Here is a 21,995-nt window from a genome sequence, read left to right as displayed (position 1 = left end):
ACGGTCCTAGCCGGGCCCGTTACACAGCATGAAATCAAAATAGCCATCCACTCTCTAAACCGGGGCAAGACCCCAGGCATGGACGGTCTTCCAGGAGAGTTTTATCAAACTTACTGTGATACGCTGGCTCCTATTCTGGAAAAAATCTACAAGACTGCGTATGAGACAGGCCACCTACCGGCTTCGACTATGCAGGCCTTGGTCATCTCCATCCCGAAGCCCGGCAGGGATGCACTGGATGTGAGTAATTATAGGCCACTGTCTATGCTCCCCTCGGAGTATAAAATCCTTAGTAAAGCTATCGCATTGAGATTACAGGCCCACCTCCCTGACCTGATCCACACGGATCAATGTGGCTTCCTCCCGGAGAGGAGCACATCTCAAAATACGAGACGTCTACATGCCCTCATGTCCACTGCCCCCCCGGACTTACCGAATGTTGGATGCATTACCCTTGATCTATTGCAAGCGTTTGACTCCCTGACTTGGGAATTCATGTTTGAGGTCCTACGTCGCTTTGGACTCCCAGACTCCCAGATGCCCTGATAAAATGGGTTCGTCTACTATACACTAACCTGACGGCGCGAGCATGCACCGGCCGACACACATCGGACAGTTATGACGTACATAGGGGCACCCGGCAGGGCTGCCCGCTGTCACCGCTGTTATTTGTACTTACGCTAGAACCCCTGGCGATTGCACTTCGGACTAGGGCGGCAGAGGCGGGCATCCTAGTTGGCGACACTCATAACCTGGTCTCCGGCTACGCAGACGACATAATGCTGTTCCTGCGTGACCTGCAAGGTGACCATACCCTCCTGGCACATACCTTTGGGAGGTTTGAAAGAATATCAGGCCTGGCAGTTAACCCTGGGAAATCACTAGGGTTCTTTTTCCGCGAAGGGCGGCAACCCACCCACATACAGTTTGGGGAGCACGCGATCCAAGTGGCCCCGACTACGTTTAAGTACCTCGGTATTAATGTATATCGAAACCCTGACGATCAGATTGAGGGTAATGTGCGGAGAGCAATTACTGGCCTTTGCAGCAGTGTGGCCTTCTGGACGTCCCTACCCCTGTCTGTTATGGGCCGGGTGGCGATATCAAAGATGGTCCTGCTTCCCCGAATCTTGTATTATTTTGTGAACCTGCCGGTCCTCCTACCACAACCCATATTTACTATGTTGAACACGTTATTGATCACCCTGATCTGGGGTACGGGTTGGAGACGGATAAGCCTCAAGAAACTACAACTGTCCACCAGACAGGAGGGCCTGGGAGTGCCTGATCTACGGGGCTACTACTACGCTAGCCAGCTTCAATGGTTGACGAGGTGGGTGGCGGGAAAAAACCTCCATGAGATTGCTTTTACACCACAGGAGCTGGCACGAGGGTCTCTCCATTCCCTTCTGCTGCCTGCGGCCAAGACTCCGCGGGACTGCCACCCCTTATTGCTGGTGGCTCTGAAGTGCTGGCGGAACGCGCTTAAATACACGGCAGAGACCCCTCCCTACGCAGACAACATCCCCCTACTGGGCCTACCGACTCCACAGGGACCCCTGGCGAGACGCAGATTACAACCCTGGATAGATGCTGGGGTAGACAGAGTGGGAGACTTATTTGGGGACGACAACTTGCTGGATCATGCCACTTTTACACAAGCCACGGGAGCCCCACAACGGCTTTATCTCCTACACGCCACGGTCTCCCATTACGTAAGGCGCACTTGGGCTCCACAACGCACTAAACCATCACAGCATGAATTGGTCCATTTCCTTCACTACATGGGGTCAGGCGGACATTTAGTGAAATGGCTTTATGTGGGAATTAGAGAACACGCAGCTGGATCCCTCACCCCACTCAGAGAGGCCTGTAGCGCAGACACAGGGGAGGAAATTACAGATGGGGACTGGAAGACCATCCTGTGTCTAGAAAAGCTAAATTCAAATTTATACAAGCCATGGTGCTACACAGGGCTTACCTCACTCCACAAAGATTACACAGGATCTTTCCCAACACCCCCCACTGCTGCCCTAGATGTCAGGGTGATGATGCTGATATTGTTCACATGATGTGGGCGTGCCCGAGACTGCGCACATACTGGGAGACAATTCGAAACACACTACACACTATAACGGGTATGCAGGTCCCGGGGGGCGTATTACCCTGCCTGATAGGTAAAAGGAAGAGACCCAAGGCCCGTAAGGCACAACGGAAATTTACGGACCTAGCCCTCTTGCTAGCACTCCGGACCCTCACTATGAGATGGAAGTCCCTTAGACCCCCGGACATAGAGGTGTGGAGATCCGATATGCTGAAATGGGGAAAGGCGGATGCAGCGGAATTGCGCAGGGAGGAAGAGAGGGGCCACCGGAAATATCCTGTAGCACAAGACTGGGACCGCATGCTGTTGGAACTGGAGGATGGGGACCTGGAATAGCCCCGGGAGGAGGGTGCTTGATTACACACCAGATATGGGGGGAGGCACTAGGTAAAGCCGACCGGCCTAGACACACTGGTGACCATGCCTATGACCTATAATGTCCATTCCTGCAGTCACATACCTGTTGGATGAAAGTTCTACATGATGTACAAGGAAAGACCAGAGGACGGGAACAGGGTGGGGGGGGGGGCTGGGAGGGAACGGGAAACGGTTAGGCGACTCAGTACTCTATTTGTAATGTAATAAAGGAACACTTGGATTTGATGTTGGGAATTTCACGAACTGTGATGCAGGGACTGACGTATGAAGTACTGCGCCAAAGTTATGTTTTGGAAAACGGAAAGGACTGACAGTATGTTAAAAGATGTTCTGCACACTGTAATATCTGATCCAGTCATGAATAAAGAGTTTAAAAAAAGAAAAAAAAAAAAGTAACTTCTGCAAATGTAGGGGCTAGTTTACAGTTCGGCAGATGGGGTACTCATTCTCAAACGTAACGGATATTCCGTCAATGTGCATCACATCCAATGGCACCGGAATAAGGCGGATTCGATATCCGTCATGTTTGTGGCCTTTTTTATTGCAAATTTACGAAATGAAGGCCTTCAGAGTACTCTGGTGGCACTGCAGCACCTCCTGTACCCCTACGTCCAGGGCCCCGGAACTGAGGCATGTAAAGAACAAGCATTGGTATAGCCAATAGGTCTCAGCTTTGCCAATGCTTATTGCTAATTGCAGACGTGTTCGTATCTCAAGATTAAGGCTCCCAGTTTTCTGTTTTTACAGATTTTTATGGATAAATACAGACAGAAAACAATGTGTTTACTCTCTGTATTCATTTTGAAAAATGGAAAGATACCAAAAATGATGCTTCTTGTGGGTGACTCTTCATGCTGTCTTTCGTGCTTTCCAGGACTACAGCTGCGCACATAGACAACATGGGAAGTTAAAAAACAGGTTCAGATTTCCCTAAATACAGTCATATGTTAAGATAGTTGTGTATTATGATGGTGATATTTACCTGTGAGTGTAATGTTTCACAAAATTTGGCTGCTTAATTTGCTAAAATGCAATAGATAGCAAAGTATGAGTGCATGTTTATCAGTTAAGTAAATGCAGAAATATACCATTTTACAACTCCATTTATTCTCAAAACACAAAATAAATATGGATAAATACCAATAAGAGGGCCAAAAATTAGATAGGGATAAATACAGACGGAAATGTAAAAAAAAAAAAATACCATAAAACTGGAAGCCCTACTCAAGGTGCATGCACATGCATGGCTGGCAATCTTCAATTGTGTTTTCAAATAATAAAGACCTATTTCATAATTGCCGTTATTGTGCATTCATGTGCAATGCATGTGTCCTGACAAGTGTGGTGAGACTTGTTTGAGACTTTCAGGATGGTTGTGATTCTGGCAGTGATTTCTGATTTACCTTTCTTAACATGGCTCATTGTAATTTTAGAACCATAAAAAAATGTTAAAAAAAGGTAAAAGAAGTATGCACAGCAAAAGAAGCAAATGCCCAGGCAGTGTTCTGCAGCTACTGCGTCCTTGTAAAAATCAACAAATACATAAATAGAGTGTTAACAAGTAGGGCGGGATGGAGAGCAGGGTGGTGAGCTCTGGGAGCAAAAAGAAGAGTGCACTAAGCCTAATAATAGAAACAAGTGACATGATAGCACTTTGCACCTGCCTGGCCATCATAAGAAAAAAACACTAAAAAAACAAATATCATGGAGAGGGGCGAGGAATGAACATGAGTAGGCGATAAAGTGGAAAAAGCAAGGACAGAGGCAATGTAGATGGTCTCGTGGAGGAGGCGGAGATTTAGGTCTGGTTGATGGGAGGGGGGAGAAACAGACACAAGGGCAATGGAGCTAGATGAAGCAGCAAAGGGTGGGTGGGAGATTGAGATAATGCCGGGTGCCCGTGTTAAAGTGAAAGCAGGCACCCCTGTTTTTATTGAAAGCGGGCGCCCATGTGCTGCCTTCAGTAAGAGAAACTCAATAAAGAAAATAGTGCTTGCAGACTAAATAACGTACCGTGTAACAACCGTAGTAAAAGGGACAGTCACCATGAGAGGTTACAAATGAAGACAAGGCGGTACTAAGGAGAGACGAACAAGCCTATTTACGACTCAGAAGCCAGCATTTACGAAGGACAATTACACAAGCCAATGACAAATATGGGTGGAGAGTGGGCGGGGCTTCAAGTACATACTCCAACACAGCATGCCTATCAGAACAGCACATGCGCTCTGCCTCTAGGCCCAACCTAAAAAGGAAGAAAGAGTAAGGAAATACATCCACTCTCATGGAGTGCCTAATAGTACATAAAAAAGAGTTCCCCCAAACCTTCAGTGGAATTTTACAACTCATCCAACCAGAACAGTGTGAGACCAAAATGCTCCTGGTGGGTGACACACAAGAGGGAAAGACATCAAATCAGGAGAGGCCAACTGAGATCGACAGCACTGCCATCCAATTATGAGCAAAGTTGCGGCCCTATTTATGTTATGTATTGAAAATAATACATATGGCTACAGATAGCTTAAACCTGAAAACGGATTTTCTCAAGATTGAGCAGTGTTGCAAATTGGAGATGATCAGATGAGAACCAATGCTCCTTTATCTAAAGTGCACAACTTATAAATTTATCTTGTATGTATAAAAGCAGTGAGCCCCCTGTACTAACATCGACCACCCACCTTCATTATATTTAGGGCTCCCGGTATTATGGTATTTATTTTTTTGCCATTTCCGTCTGTATTTATCCATATTTATTTTTGGGGCATTTTTTTCTGTATTTATCTGCATTTATTTTTGCTACAAGCAAAAGACGACGTTACAGCTAGTATCTTTCCACATTTATTTCAGTCCCCAAAAACACATGTACAACTGCTTGTACACGGACACAAGAGCCGAGTGAACAACAAACTAAATGGCAACAAACTCAACACACACCGATCACAATGCAAAAGGGACACCACAAACCACTAGGCCACAGGCAGACATGGGGTTAAGTGTGCGTCCAGCTACAAAGAGTTGGATCTAGGACTAGCTGTTGCAGACCCAGAACATTGATATTGCCAGCAAAAATGTATCTACAAATAGAGTATTGTTATACATGAGTAGTGACCTGGTGAAATATACCAATCACAGACAATGCACAAAGATTTAGTTTGCAGAAAGGACAATCCATTGATAGAAATATTTTGAGGATTTTATAAATTTTTTACAAAACTCAAACTATGATTCTGTCCCTCACGTCCCATAGGGATAAAATAAATATAACTTTACATGACTAGGGTCATGATTACTTTGCCTGGTTAAATCACTCCAACAAAATAAAGCCTCAATTACCAGCATGCTTGATGGCTTCCTAGTCAAAATAAAAAATGTATGCAATGTTTAGCACCTTAGTTAGCTACATCGAAATTTATCTCAATGTAAATACTGGTAGTGACTCATCAGCAGTTTCAGAGGAAATAGTTTCCTCACCACTTTGTATGCTTTTTATCTCAGTTCCCAATTTCTCTTTCCAACTTTATCCAATTTTACGTTTTTGTTTTACGTAATTTATTTTGGGGAGCAATCTTTTGTCTATGCACTTGCTTCAAAACATTGTGCTTTCCAGGTTGAGAACATGTTTTTATCTCTCATTAACTAGTTTCGTATCAAGCAGTTCTGCAAGTTCGTCTATTTCATCCTTTTCGGTTTCACTTAGCTGTGATAGTGACTCTGAGTCTGTATCAACCACATTTAACATTTTATCAGTCGGTAAACAGCATACATCCAACTGAACCAGGTCAACATTTGTCAGCTCAAACCCACTTGCTGCAGCCAGCTTTCAAGCTCCTTTAGCTTCATATTTTTTTGTTTATGCTTTTGGACTTCCGGGAAGTCAAGGATCATCACCTCTCATTTTGCCAGTTCAGCCAGTACTGAGTAAACATAAAATACAAGCATGCCATGATAGTGACTCATCATTGGTCTCTGAAGACGACGCATCTGATCCTCGGAGTACTTTTCTTCTACGATGTGTAGCCTCATCATCAGATGCAGAGGCGTCTGTTACTGAGAAGGAATGATACTCAGTACAGCGCTGCGTCCTGCCGAGAAGCACTGTGCTAGCTTTCAAATCTATGTAAACAAAAAACAATTCCCAACAGGTATTATTGAGAGACAATTTCAATTATGTATGCTTAAAGACATTACTGAGAACAGAGACAAGGAGTCAAATTGGATTTTGAAGAAAGGTGGTATTATTCACCAAGGACAAGGGGTATTAGATGTACATTTACAGTTAGGAACAGCACTGTAAAGATTAGATCTTGTGACAACCCAGTGGCACTTGGTGCAAGGTGCTATATACAGTTTAAAGTGAAATAAAAAGGTGCAAGTGCTTAAAAAACAGCATTTGGTGGCGCATAGAGTATATTGTATACATCAATTACAGCTTCAATTACAGTACAAGTTACAGTCACTTGGAAAGGGTTAGTTTCTTGTAAGAGCTGAATGTGTCATATGCGTCTTTTAATTCAAGCTGTGTGGTCGACGGCGTTTCGATCCCCTTTGGTCGGGATCGTCATCAGGACGGGGTTGTCGATAAGTACAGTGCTGTGGAAGGATGAAGGGAAGAATGAGTGTGGTTCACCTGGGGGGCGGGAAGTGAGGGTGCAGCAGCACTCAAGGGTCTAACTCGTAAAGGTATACTGTGTTTAGGGAATGGTGGTGGTGGTTTTGGCCAGAAAGGGAAGAAGAGTGAGATTGGGGGTGCCTATTGTGAAAGTTGGGAAAAATTCTAGGTGGGATCGTGTTCCACAATAATAAATGATTGGATGAACACTTACAGGAAGCCAAGCAGGGATGCGTGGCTTGTGGCATTCGGGGGAACTGTGCGCCGGTAGCTGGAGGAAAAAGGGTAAGTATAAGTATAGGCACGTTTGTGTGAGAGTAACCAATGGCGCAGGGGGAGTTAATACCTGGTCGCGGTGAGGTCCTGGGTCTGCTCACGAAGTTGGGCAGCGTCTGTGTGAAGGGAAACAGATAGCGTGCGGTCAATCGGGAGAAATGCCACCGTTGTGGAACAGGCGTGCAATTGAGCAGCGCGAGCTAAGGGCGTGGTCTCTGTCCAGGGGAGAGGCGCTTACCTGAAGATTTAAGGGCACAGAAGGCGGAGGCTCATCTGGCGAGGTCAGTCAGCAATGAATGCGATAACAGACCGCATCTGCACCGTGTACTTGGAGATATGAAGGATGCCGCGAGGGGGAGGCGGGGAAGTGGGCGTGTGCCGGGGGCGGGATCTGCGACTGAATGCAGATGTGTCGCGAGGTGATTGGAGTGGTGCTGCGAGGTGGGCGGGGTCAGGGCGGGGAGGCGAACGGTTCCTAAGGAAACCAGAGAAACAGGAAGTGTCAGAACCAGGGCGGACACATTGGAGAAGGGCGCTTGGTAGCGAGACACATGATTGGACAAAAATGCGTTAGTTACATATCAGAGTGAACGCAAAGAAACCTGACACAATAACTGTTTCGCACATTGATAAATCAACTGTCGCTTAGAGGCAAAGTTCTGAGTTACGTTGTAATGTTCAGCAACATAGATTCACAAGGTATTACTAGTTAATTAAAGGGGTTTAACATAAAATAGGTCAAGGTATGAAACCGGGTGGTTAATTACAAAGTCACATTATGGGTGGGACAAGCCTCTTATATAAAGAGGGAACTAAATTTCAGAGCAATGGTCAATCATCAGGTTACGGTACAGGGATAATATTATCTTAGACCATTGGTGTTGACCCAGGGCGTGTAAGCAGGAGGGAAGGCCAGGGCGGGGGGTTAGATGGAAATAGTACTGGTCCATTCGTCAAGGGTGTTGAGCCCATGATTCACCGAGTCCACCCTCGCGATCCATTTACATTCGGCTCTGTTGAGCAGGGCAGTCATGTTACCTCCTCTGAGGGGTAAGGTGGGTTTCTCAATGACTTGCCATCTGAGATCCGAGTCCATGTGGGAGTGCTCAATGAAATGTGAGACCAGGGGTGCTGTAAGTACCTTGCAGTTGATTCTGCTCTTGTGTTGTATGATCCGCAGTTTCACCATTTGGGTTGTCTGGCCGATGTAGATCAGGTCGCATGGGCATCGGATAGCGTAAATAACGTTTTGGGTCTTGCAGTTGGACTGATGGGTGAGATGGTGTGTCTGGTCTTTATATTTGAATTCCTTGGTGTTAGAAGTCAACTCGCACACGCTGCATGATTGGCATTTGAAGTGCCCGATGACCGGGGGCAGGCCCCATGCCGCTGTGATGGTGTTTTTTTCGGTGCCAGAAGTCGGCCAAGTAATGGCACGAACGAGGTGGTTGGCAATGTTGTTGCCTCTCTTGTATGAGAACAATGGTGGTTCATTGAATTGTTCTTCTGATCGTAGAACAGTCCAGTTCTTTTTGATTATTTTGGCTACTTTATTGCTGTCTGGGCTGAAAACTGAGACAAAGGGAATCCTCTTTAGAGTAGGTTTGTTAAGATTTGGCTTCAGTAGATCCTCCCGGTGGTTGTACCATGCCCTTTTCTTGGCCTGCTTAACCAGTCGTCTGGGGTATCCCCTGTTGATCAATTTGGAGCCTAAGATGTCTGCTTCTCTAAAGTAATCCTTTCTCCATTTGCAATTTCTCCGGATGCGGAGGAATTGGCCAAATGGGAGACCATCGCGTAGGCCTCTGGGGTGGTTACTTGAGTAGTGCAACAAGGTGTTGCGTTCAGTTGGTTTGCGGTACAGTACAGTTCCAATTTTGCCTTCCTCCGCATGTATAGTTACATCAAGGAAGTGTAGGTCGTTGGTTTTAGTTTCGTGGGTGAATTTAAGGTGTTCCTGGGAAGAATTTAGCCAGTCAATGCATGGTTGTAGAGAGTTAGCTGAGCCATTCCAAAATAGTAAAATATCGTCGCTGTATCGACGCCACAGGTGGATCTGGGGTCGATGTGGATTGATTTGGTTGAGGAACAGTGATTTCTCAAGGGCATGTACATAGAGGATGGCAAAATTTGGAGCAAAGCAAGCCCCCATCGCTACTCCCTTGATTTGTAGGTAGTAGGTATTCTTGTACATAAAGTAGTTGTTTTGGAGTGCCACTCTTAGAAGGTCCATAATGAAATCAGTTGGAATCTTGGATGGTTGTGGTCTGGAGTTCAGAAGATTTTTGATTACCTCGAGTCCTTCACAGTGGGGAATGTTCGTGTAGAGGGACTCGATGTCCAGACTGGCCATGATTTGATTGTCCATATCGAACGGTTGGTCTTCGATCGTGTTAATTAGATCCATCGTGTCCCGGATGTAGGTGTCTGTGATGGGTACAAACTCTTTAATCATAGAGTCCACATATTTGCCAAGGGGTTCCAAAATGGAGCCGCACCCTGATACAATCGGGCGACCAGGAGGGTTTCTGGCATCTTTGTGTATTTTGGGAAGTACGTAAAGGATCGGGGTCCTAGGGTGTTGGTTGTTCAGGAACTCAAATTCTTTTTTGGTGATGATGTTATTGTCCCTTGCCGAGGTAGTTATGGAGAGAATCTTTTGTCTAATGTCTGTTAATGGATCTTTAGTCAGAGCACGGTAATGGTCGTGGTTCGTGAGTTGACGTTCCACCTCTCGATCATATTCGGTGTTGTTGAGGACAACAATACCTCCTCCCTTGTCCGCGGGTTTGATGACTATCCCCGGATTATTTTGGAGAGTGGTAAGTGCTTCTTTTTCTTCTCGTGGCAGGTTGTAGGGGACGTAGCGTGGAGAGGTCTTGAGTTCCATGACTTCTTTAAGGACCAGCTTTTCAAAGGTCAAAATTTCGGGTGGCATATGGTGCGAGGGAGGATTAAAGGTAGAGGGGGGGCGAAAAGGGGAAACTTCTACCCAACTGGTGTCTGGTTTGTCCGAGAAGAAGTATTTAAGTCTGATTCTTCTGAAGAATTTCAGGAGGCTTGCTTGGAGATCCAGGAAATTTGTTCTAACCGTTGGCACGAAGGAGAGACCACGTGACAGAAGTTTGGTTTCAAGTGGTGTCAGGTTGTGGTCCGACAGGTTGAAGATGGGGATGGACGTTACTGTATTTGTGGTTCCCGTGTTCATTGTTGTGGTTGTCCCCACTGGTAGTACCGGTTGCGGGTTTGCCTGTTGCCCGGTGTTGGAGGTTGGTACTGCTTGGCCCTTGTTTGACGATTTTGTGGTTGTGGATGTTGGCCGCGACCTCGGCCCCGTCCTAAAAAACCGGGTGGGAGTAGTGGCTGTGGGCCGGAGGTGCTGGCATCTGTGTCTTCACCTGAGCTGTTTGAGGAGACGGAAAAGGTAACACGCTGATTGTTTCTGTAACGGCCCCAGTTTTGTGATCTAGGCTGGTTCTGATGTGTATTATAGAACTCCTCGTTTAGATAAGGGTATGTATTTTCATTCTTATAGTTTCTGATATCTTTCTCAATTTTATTGATCTTCTTGTTGACCTCGAAGGTGTTAAAGGTTGCAATAGAGTTGTGTATTTTTTCCAGGAGGTTTTTTGCGTCAGTGATGGTAGAATCTTCTAGGATGCGTTTTTCCAGCTCTTCAATTTCTTGAAGTTCTTGGCGGCTATGTTCTATCGCTGTGTCTATTCCCAAGACCATCCAGTGGCGAGAGCAGGTCGTCGCTAGGTGGCTAAAGCTGACTCGAAATTTGGGGTCCTGTGTGAATATAGCCGGGGTGTTCCGGATTTGTAGGCCTAGAGGAATTACACCAGACCGTAGGTAATCTGTAAGCATACGTGCATGTAGATCCGTTCTGATCTGTTTCTTCTTTAGTTTCTCCAGTTGATCCAAAAGGACTCGGGAAGAGTTGGGGGTAGTGGGGGTCGATGTAGACTGTTGAGGGCCTGACAATAATGAGGGCCCCGTAAGTCTAGATTGGATGTATTCCTCTGAATAAGTGAGGGACTCCTTGGACATCTTGTGCAGGCCAGGGGGTCCTGGGCAGATGTGTACCTAAATTAATGAGGTAAACTAGATCGAGTACACAGAGGTACTCCTCTCGCAGCGGGCAGGCTGCTCCTAATAGTTATAGGAAGAACAGGAGGAAACCCATAAACCACGTTGGGATGGGTATGTTATGTAAACAAAAAACAATTCCCAACAGGTATTATTGAGAGACAATTTCAATTATGTATGCTTAAAGACATTACTGAGAACAGAGACAAGGAGTCAAATTGGATTTTGAAGAAAGGTGGTATTATTCACCAAGGACAAGGGGTATTAGATGTACATTTACAGTTAGGAACAGCACTGTAAAGATTAGATCTTGTGACAACCCAGTGGCACTTGGTGCAAGGTGCTATATACAGTTTAAATTGAAATAAAAAGGTGCAAGTGCTTAAAAAACAGCATTTGGTGGCGCATAGAGTATATTGTATACATCAATTACAGCTTCAATTACAGTACAAGTTACAGTCACTTGGAAAGGGTTAGTTTCTTGTAAGAGCTGAATGTGTCATATGCGTCTTTTAATTCAAGCTGTGTGGTCGACGGCGTTTCGATCCCCTTTGGTCGGGATCGTCATCAGGACGGGGTTGTCGATAAGTACAGTGCTGTGGAAGGATGAAGGGAAGAATGAGTGTGGTTCACCTGGGGGGCGGGAAGTGAGGGTGCAGCAGCACTCAAGGGTCTAACTCGTAAAGGTATACTGTGTTTAGGGAATGGTGGTGGTGGTGGTGGCCAGAAAGGGAAGAAGAGTGAGATTGGGGGTGCCTATTGTGAAAGTTGGGAAAAATTCTAGGTGGGATCGTGTTCCACAATAATAAATGATTGGATGAACACTTACAGGAAGCCAAGCAGGGATGCGTGGCTTGTGGCATTCGGGGGAACTGTGCGCCGGTAGCTGGAGGAAAAAGGGTAAGTATAAGTATAGGCACGTTTGTGTGAGAGTAACCAATGGCGCAGGGGGAGTTAATACCTGGTCGCGGTGAGGTCCTGGGTCTGCTCACGAAGTTGGGCAGCGTCTGTGTGAAGGGAAACAGATAAGCAGCACGTACTACCTGACACCACAGAGGCGGAACTAGAGCCACATTTCGGGTGGGGGTAACAAAACATTATGGGGGGATGTGGGGGGGCTAATTCTCCCAGCAGTATGCCGAGCGGAGCTGCAGGGATGCTAAGAAGGGGTGAGAACACGAAATTAAGCCTCGTTAGCATATAAATGGTCTTTTAAAGACCTGTGAGGTACTCGGGTGCCGCTGTGTGTGTGCCAGTGAAGCGGTCTGTTCCGGGCTGACATACACGAGGGGGGGGCGGGCGGGGGTGTCTGAAGCTCTTTGAGCCCATCGGCGTTGCGCGCCATTAATCTGTCCCCTGAGGCCACAAAAATACATGCAGAATTCAAAACAAGGGCTGGGGCAGCAACAAAAGGACCAGGCGCGTTGCAACTCTAGGCTGAAGCACTGGCAAAATTTACTAGTATTTTGCCGTTTTTACATATAAATACAGACAAAGGAAAAATTGTTTTCCGTCTGTATTTATATGTAAAAATCCGTTTAAACGGAAAACCGGGAGCCCTAATTATATTTAATGTGAATGTGGGCAAGGAGATTCCCAACTTTACAGAAATAAAAAGTATTACACAAAATAAGATGCGTGGCCTAGTGTCCACATTTACGATTTATCAGCTTACCAGGGTCTAAACTGGTAATAAATAGCTCTGTAGGGTTGTATGACATTACAATGCATGCTAATGCATCGCATGCCATTACATCACGGTTTTTACAACGCAAGTCGTTACAACGACTTGCGTTGGAGGGCGCTGGGCTTAGGAGTAGTATAATTTACTATTCCAACTCCGGTCTACATACAGTAGGAAAGGTGTTGGATAGTAAATTATACTATTCCTTGTCCTAGAGCGCCATCCAGCGCAAGTCATTGTAATGACTTGCGTTCTAAAAACCACGATGTAATGGCATCGTGATGTGACGACCGCGTTGTAAACGACGTTTCCCGCTCTGTAGGGTTATTAAGACAGAGCCTTACTGTAATCACGAAACCTCCCTACACTTTTCCTTATAAAGGTACCTGAAGTATAGCTCAGCAGGTTGCCCTATTACACAGTTTGAGTTATAGTATCCCCTTTTTGGTCCAATGTATGGATTTACTCATCCTGCTTGTCTTCATTGAAGAGAAGGATGCGATGAAAAATCCCTGCTAGCCTAATACGTGTATCGAAGTGAAATGTCTGAAGTCTAATAAGCCAGTGTCCTCCTCAAGCTGCTTCTACCGAAGATCACTCAAAAACTACAAAAGTCTGTTTCGAGGACTAGGGAGAAAATTATTGAGAAGTGAGACTTTCAGGATGGCTTTGAGGTACCTACTTCTCTCAAGCTCATATGTTTCCTGAGTGTTTGTAAACAAGACATGCTTTGTATTTGTTTTTGTTTTAAATTTTATCTGTTTCTTAACCCCTTCAGTGCTCATGACGGCCCCTGGCCATCATGAGTCACGGTGGGCGTGGGCGCACGGCGGCCGGGGGCAGTCCGAGACACGCCTGCGATTGGAATGTCCAGCACAGCGGCAGAATTCCTGCCGTAGCCAAGGTGTTAAGATTTGAGTCCTGTCAAGCCATAAACACGAAAGTAGATTCTTTCATCTCAAGACATGAGGTTCTTTTTGGACATCAATTATGGGTACCCAGGTGTCGCAGGTGCTATCCCTGGCTTGTTCTTTGGTAGCCCTGGCACGGGCCGCACAAGCCTCGTCTCAGGAGGACACAAAGGCAATCACAGGAAAAAACATAAACAGGACTTAAAGGAACTGTTTCGTTTTTAGTAATTTTACTTCATGCCATTCTGTTTATGCCAATTTCTGAGGGCCTAATGTTGCAACCAGGCCAAGGCTGAAATCTGGCATCATTTGGGGATCGAAGGGTGCATGATGTCTCTTCCACTACCCCTAGCATTTTTGTGAATTGACGTCCTTGAGTTTGAGATGTGTCTTTTCCTACCTTAGACTGGGCTTCAGCGATGTTCACCCCAGTTATTTCTAGAATGGACTCTTTATCTCGGTTTACAACCCTATCTCAAAGTTCACTTCCAGCATGTTTAATAGACGACATCCCTTATTATCTTCGGAGCCAGTAGCCACACATACATCTATATTCTAAGGTGACTCTACGGAGTCCCATAATGCTTTCATCCACTCAGATTTAACTTTTTGATTTTAAAGCTAAGGCATATTTAGGTTCCCATAAAATCTAATGTAATTGACACCCTTATAATAGGTAGTGCTAGAATACAACAATGTGTGAATCGTATCTTACCTCACAGCTTAGCATACAGACCCATAAAGCATATAGCAAACCATACCGTACTGTACTGTACCATACCATACCATCCCTGACCATTCCCAGAGCAGGCCAAAATATATATTCAGAACTGACCACACAATGCCTTCCTTGAAAGTGGAGGAGACACATCATTACTATCAAGTACTAAGTGGATTAATACATTTGTACTGGTCCCTAGACAAGGGCTTTTGCTCTTGAAACTGCTGTTTCCTGGCCCGTGTGCGATGTACTGTAAAGTTGGGACTGTACAATTTAAACTGGAAGAGAAATCACTCATATTTGATATTTATTCTACATATGCAGGTGAAATACAAGTCTGATTTGAACTGGATCAGGGGCATTGGCTGGACTCCTCCGGGATCTCATAAAGTGGAGATGGCCCGAAGGGCCGCAGAGCTGGCATACGCTCAGGAAGTGGACCCCCGGCCCTCCTCTGCACAAGACCAGCATACTAAGGTGAGAGTAAATACTTATTTTTCGAAGTCTCATATTATGGTTAGCTTCCTTTACTTCAGCTAAATGTTGACATGTCACAATCTTGCATTCAAGAGCACTTACACTTCAGTGTTGTAGAGGCAGGACTCGCTCCATTGTTCATTGTCCTTGACGCTGCCCACCGTCTCATGTTTTAGTGCATCAATTAGGGCATGGTGGGTGTCCCACCACACCTAGGGCATGGCGGGTCTCCCACCACACCTAGGGCATGGCGGGTGTCCCACCACACCAAACCCGTAGTTCTTTACTGCATTTCTAAGTGGGAGAACCACCAGGTATCTGATGGCGAAGTCTAAGCCGGCTTTGCTTGAGGAATCCTGTATCTGGCCACTGATTCTCCAAATGGTTGTGGCTAGTGTTGACAGTGTAGTCTACCATAAGTTAAAACCATGATGGATGCACATCAACATTTTATTGGTATATGCTTAGTCAACAATAACTTCACAGATTCGGAAGTATAGATTTGGGCCTGTTCTCTAATTATCTGCTTTCTGTCCAACGTGAGTTTATTTTTCCCCTCTGCTTTCTGTTTATCACAGACTCAAGCAGGAGATGACCCCTACCACCAACTTGGTGTCAATCCAGATGCCTCTGAGATGCTTCAAGTCAGAAGGAAGAAAATGCTGCCAAAGAAGCAATGAAGACTCTGAGAGCTATGGGATATGGAAGCGGGCAATGCAGTAATAAAGAACAGGACGCACTACAGGAAAAGAAACATTTTAGTGCCACATACTTGCCCGGCTACCACGGATGTCAGAATCATTTCAACTCATCTGTTTTTAGCTAGGCGGCTGAGCTGCAGCTTGGGTGATTTTAAGGAAATCATCTCGCATAATGCATATGTCGTAACTGACAATTTCCTAATTCTCTTGCTCTTTGAGTGGATGTGTCCCAACTTGCCGAATTGTGTATAGTGAAGAGTTTATTGAAAGTTGCACACGACATTAGTACTAGAGGACTGGCGGGTTCAGCTTTGTACTAAAATAAAGTAACAACTATTATTTTTCAGAAGTAGAAATCTCAAGGTATTTATATCAAATAAATGAACAGAGTCTCGGTTTTACAAACACCTTGAACTCTGGCTTCTCTAAGAGGTGTTATATTTTTTATTATGGCTTCCCTACAGGTCAGGAAAGTGCAATATTTTACTTAATGCAAAATAATATGTGTGGATAATTGTTTATTATGTACTAATTATTCAAAATAGTTATGGTGTTTAAAGAACGTTATAGATTATAGAGATATAATCTGTAAACAAAGACTTCGATAGAATGTTGGGAAGTGCCAGGTATGGTCTTGAAGAGATCTCAAATTATGTTGGAATTGTGGATCTCAAATAACCTTTTACAAGGAGGGCTGAATGTACGTCAAGGCAAGGCTGTTAGCAAGGGAATCTCCAGCAGGAGGCACAGACTTTTCCCAGTAGCAGCAAATATTACCCCTGTTTGGAGGACAGTGTGTGTGAAGGTGGCAAATGTCTGGGGAAGCAGACATCTTTGCATCAGCAATGACCATCGGTGCCAATTGACTAATACATTGAAGGTAATAATGTTGAAAGAATATGTTTTTATTTTCTACTTGGCTTTTACCAACTCCTGTTGTAACTGCAATATCTTTATATTATCTGTCTAATATTTACTAAGACCAACCTAGCCTTTCTTCATTCTCGATAACAGGAGTTCCATAGAGTAGGTATAATAGTAACACCTGCTATTTAGAGTGCTGTAAAAAAAGGCAAAAGGAAACCTAACATGAATAATACATTAATATTACTTTCGGGCATCTCCTGCCGTGGCTTGGAGGGCTAAAAGATTGAAGAGGTGAGTTAGTTTCTCAAAGGCAGGGGGTCAGTAGCAGAAGATTGGTGAAAGTGAGTTCGATGGACAAGGAACTGTAATATGTCTTTTATCATGAAAAGAAAATGGATATAGCATGTACACAAAAATAAAAAAGTGACCGACCTGAAAATGCTGAATAATAAACTGCACATTGTCGTTGTCAATGTTTTTCATATTGTGTTTGGTCGCCTCCATTGTGGTCCTGAAGATCTATCATTTTCCTCTCAGAAGACGTGCACATGCATACATGTATGGATTGAAAGGGTGTTGGTGGTGTGACAGATATGTGGAGCATGGGGCAGTGTTTGAGTGGCAGCTGTAGAAGTGCCCTCGGCTGTGTCACAGTGGGCTTGACACAAGGTATTGGAAGTGGAGAGTGTAAAGCAGGTTGTGTTGAGAGGGCATTAATCAGGAAATAATGACAGAGAAAGTAGTGCAAAAGTGGAGCTTTGCTTTTGTGTAAGTACTATACGTGCGGCTGAGCAATGTGCTGCTATTATGACAAAGCGGGGTTTGAGCACAGCTAAGAGTAAGAGGAAATCACATGGATATATCTTTAATGAGCACAGGTGATACGAACAATACAGCACACTCCACCAGCAACACCTCACTCTTCTGGTTTTATTACACTTCTTCCACTACATTCTACATTCTTAAAGACCTTCCTTTTTCTAGTACATTACTGCCTGTGAACAGGATGCAGCACCTCTGTCTTCCTTCACAAATAAAACAAAATAAGGAAGTAATAAGCACACAAATATTTTATTCTTATGCTGGATATTCCTCAATATTACAACTTTATTCCATCGGTATTTACTGCAGCAAGAATGATATTCCGTTCACGTCCCTTTTCTCGCGATCATCATGTATAGTTACTTTGCCTCCCCAGCCTCACTACAATTCTTTAACTCTTGTGGATTGCAATGCTACATGATTTTAGTATTCATTAATTCATTCCATACATCTTTTTCGGCTTCAACAGTCATAAAAGAATAAAATATTGATGCAGATATCAATAAAAACATTCAATGGATCAATCACAGTAACATCCTATTACAGATAATAGTAAATGGGCGAACAGTAATAACACATGCATCATTAAAAAACATTCAGTGGGTCAATTACGGCAGCAGCGACTGATATCATACAATAACTGGGCACACACTTAACACCGTCACAAAGTTAACTACTGACCATATCGCTTCCTAATGTTAAAGTGCCTGTTAAAAGAAAAAGAGCGCCAAACAAGGACTAAAAACGTTCTTCTCACAGATTTATGAAGTGCACAAAAAAGTAGAAAGTGCAAAATGCTTTAACCATCACACAGGCATTGGTGGAAGGTTATCCTGCCACCAGCCTGGACTAAGAAGTGTACAGTACCCAAATGTATCCTTGTCAAATAAAATCTCTATTGAGTATTTTCTATAAAACTAAAATAAAATGTCACCTACCAATTAAAAAAAAGTGTTCCAAATTTGCAGAAAGTTTGCATAGTATTTGTTTTCCCACCAACTTCCAAATTAGCTGCATTGTTGACAGCATTCACATCCTCTAGAGGGCACACTAGGCCAGGACAAAAATAAGTTTTAAGTCCTACCATGTAAATGTAAATGTGGGTGTACATGTAAAGCGCACTGCGACTCCAAGGAGTATCCTGGTGCTGAAGACCGCTGGGGAACCCATCCTGGTTTTCCCTGTGAGATGGTCCCTTTCTGGGTATCTCCAAGGTGAAACCAGGCATCCCTGGCGTCTGTGGGGGGCCGTTGTAGAGATGAGGCAAGCTTAATGCCCAGAGTTGCCGAGTGTGTTCCCTGGTTAGAGTAGGCACTGAGGCGAGATTTATCAAGTCCGTTTTGACCCTGGTCCACGACCCTGCCGCGTCAGGAATTGAACCCTGGTCCCGGGCCCTTCTCTGCTTACGGGTCTGCCACCTCTAACCAGTGAGCCACACCACTCCACCATGATGGAAAGCTGGTCGAATGCAAGGACCAGGGTGGTCCTGGTCAAAGAATTTCCTTCTGACTTAAAAGATTTCTGGAAAGGTAGCATCCTCTGAGGAGGTGGCTGCAAAGACGAAGTTGTCAACAAAGGGTGCCAAAGAATGAAGTCCCGGTGAATCAGTTGACGGAGGCAGGAAAAGTTTTAAACGAGATTAAGTCTGGAGTTCATGCCCAGGAAGCTGTCAAAGTTGGTAGTATGTTACTTAGCGTTGGGTGAAGAGGGAGGTAGGGGCATCCTTACAAGAATTTCATGTTCCTTTTTCTGTCTCAAGAGGTGGATTTCACCTCATTAGTAATTAATGGGACAAGCCCATTGGTGGGATGCTGCTGCAGTGCAGTTATTCAACATTAATTGCGGCTTTTCGTTCTACAGCTACATACTGTAATGCCATAATCTCCTGGGGAAATTGGCATACACTCTCAAAGATGCCAAAGCTGGCATCTAAACTGAAGACAATTCTAAAGCCACCTTGGGAGCAAGCCTGTTATCAATGATGCCAAACACACATCAACTCACACCCCCTTCTTCTTCTGCACTCAGTAAAAACATCAGTTGACATCAACTACTTCTTGGACAATATAATCAACACCAACAGACAAAACACAGACCTCCAAACACCATATCTGATCATCAAAACATATCCATGCCTAGACCCACATATGACACCACATACCCTATCATCGGCACCATCAACTTTCCTATAATCATCTTCTCCTACAATGAAGATTTCCAAACACTTTCCACCTTTAGGAAATTCACCTTTTCTGTCAAGTCACCCCAGATTTTTTACTTGTTCTCAACCCCATTTTGCTAGACCTAGAGCTCTGTGCACTGTTAATTCTGATAAAGTGCCTGTGCTCCCCTTCCAAACATGATTGAGTGGGCTTACACCAATTGATTTATTTTACTTTTGTATAAGGTCATAGTATTTGGGACAGAAATATACCCCTGTCATGGAAAGTTAAATGCTGCCTATGAACGGCAGCACCTATTGTACCATCTACTACAGTGGCAGTGAAAACATGGCTTCAGGCCTACCCTGTGAAGCCGGACATCAACAGTTTGAAACCTGCTGCACAGACATGTCAAAATCACCCCTTTGGACAGGTAAGAAAACTGGATTTCAAATATTAAATATGTCACCCATAACCTCATCCTGATGCTCATAAGATAGGGTGCATAATATTTAAGAGTGGAGCATGTGTGACATTAGGAAGGGCACGTTCCCCCCAGTGACTAGGCCTAAAACGACATTGTCCCTGCTCAGGCTGGGACTGGCAAATAGGAAAAGTCTAGATTATACACTTTAATCTATAAAACATTTTTTTAACTCTGTTTATTAAACAGGCCTATGAGGTACATCAAGACAGAAGGTGTGCACATGCATTTCATCGGTCATGTATGCAGCATCATGATACATTATGTCAAAGCAAACAAACAATGGTCACTGGGGTTCACATAAGGCGGGTTACATCACAAATCAAACATATGCAAGTATGGAGACACATCTGGGACAGTGTTACTCACTCATGGGCAGCAGAAGAACATGTGTGTTTGCAGGTTAACTATTCCTCGTATGTGTTTCTATATTTCTCCAAGGAGGACCATATTTTTTCCCATTTTTTACTACAGACCCTACTGTTGTATATCACCTTTTCAGCATGTTGACACCAGTCCAGGTCAGCCTCCCATTCTGTCACTGATGGGGGGATGTGCAGCCCCCCATCTGCTTGCTATATTACGCTAATTTATATAACGTTTGATATATACCAGCTATAGACTCCATTGAAAGACTTATTTTTATGTTTTTATAAAAATCCAATTCAATGGGAAGTCAGTTTTTTTATTAAATATATTGGAAATTTAAAAGGAACTTCATTAACTTGATAGGGGATTTGTCCTTTCATCAGTACATGTAAGGGGAGACCTGCTGGTAGCTGCCTATAATCCTGCTGGAAAGCTGTCCCCAGAATAAATGTTGGGTGACCAGAGGAGTGGGCTGCTCGTTACCCTAGTCACACTTCCGGGTGGGCATGCAGGCTCTGTACATGGGGACAAGTGTCTCCAAATCTTCAATTTTGGGAATAAGGTGCACTGTGGGAGTGTTTGTATTGGGGCAAACAAGAACTGCTTCAAAAGTGGATAGTTTGCCCCTGGAAACTTTTACCCCATTGGCTAGGGAAGAGCCAGGAATCATCCCTATCAACTAGAGGGTGCCTGGCATAAATTGTGCTCCCCAAGGCACAATCCTCAGAACGCGTTCTGGGCCTATAGAATACCAGAAGAGGAATGGGCCTGCTATCTGCGATCTGAAAGGGGCACTGAAGGACAGGACCTGCGCCCTCCCATACCAGGACTTCAAGTATCCGTTTGTTGAGTTTTGTGCCTCCAGGGACAAAGCAAGGTGCAAAGAGGTTTTCCCTGAAGTATCCAGCAGAACCAGTGGTAACTCGACTTGGACTGTCTTTGCTGTTAGCCTCTGCCTGACAGGCTGAGAGTCTCTAGGTGCCTTCCCCTAAGGTCCTGGGTACCTTAGAAGTGCACTCCTGTCGTTGTTTGGACACCAGAAGAAAGTTTGGAAACTTTTAAAAATGTCTTCCCCAGAGCTTCAGAAATTCAGCGGGACTAGTCCATAAAGCAATCTGACCTACAGTTCCATAGCAGCAAATTGGAGTTCAGCTTCATCCCACTGACAGCTCCCCATACCTCTGAAAAAATGACTTAAGTCACATTCTGTGTTGGCACTCAAGAGCACCACCAGAACTAAGCTGCTTCAGAAATGTGGCCTTTGGTTCCACAGTGGCAGCTACAATTTCAGAGGCATCCCGCACCTGGAGGATTTTGCTTCTAAAAAAGTGACAAGGT

General features: G+C 44.6%; 1 protein-coding gene across 1 annotated transcript in view; it reads left to right on the top strand.

Annotated features, from left to right (window-relative positions):
- The window catches only part of NRAP (nebulin related anchoring protein), a 417,859-nt gene extending 400,562 nt beyond the window's left edge, over positions 1–17,297 (top strand). The window contains exons 41-42 of the mRNA XM_078643841.1: positions 15,100–15,252; positions 15,831–17,297. Coding sequence (XP_078499967.1) covers positions 15,100–15,252; positions 15,831–15,932 — 255 coding nt within the window. The 3' untranslated portion in view covers positions 15,933–17,297. The remainder of the gene's footprint in view (positions 1–15,099; positions 15,253–15,830) is intronic.
- Positions 17,298–21,995: the final 4,698 nt, after the last annotated feature.

This window comes from Lissotriton helveticus, chromosome 5_1, assembly GCF_964261635.1.
Source record: "Lissotriton helveticus chromosome 5_1, aLisHel1.1, whole genome shotgun sequence".
Lineage (NCBI taxonomy): Eukaryota > Metazoa > Chordata > Amphibia > Caudata > Salamandridae > Lissotriton > Lissotriton helveticus.
The sequence above is the reverse complement of the archived record's forward strand: the minus strand, read 5'-3'. Positions and strand labels throughout refer to the sequence as shown.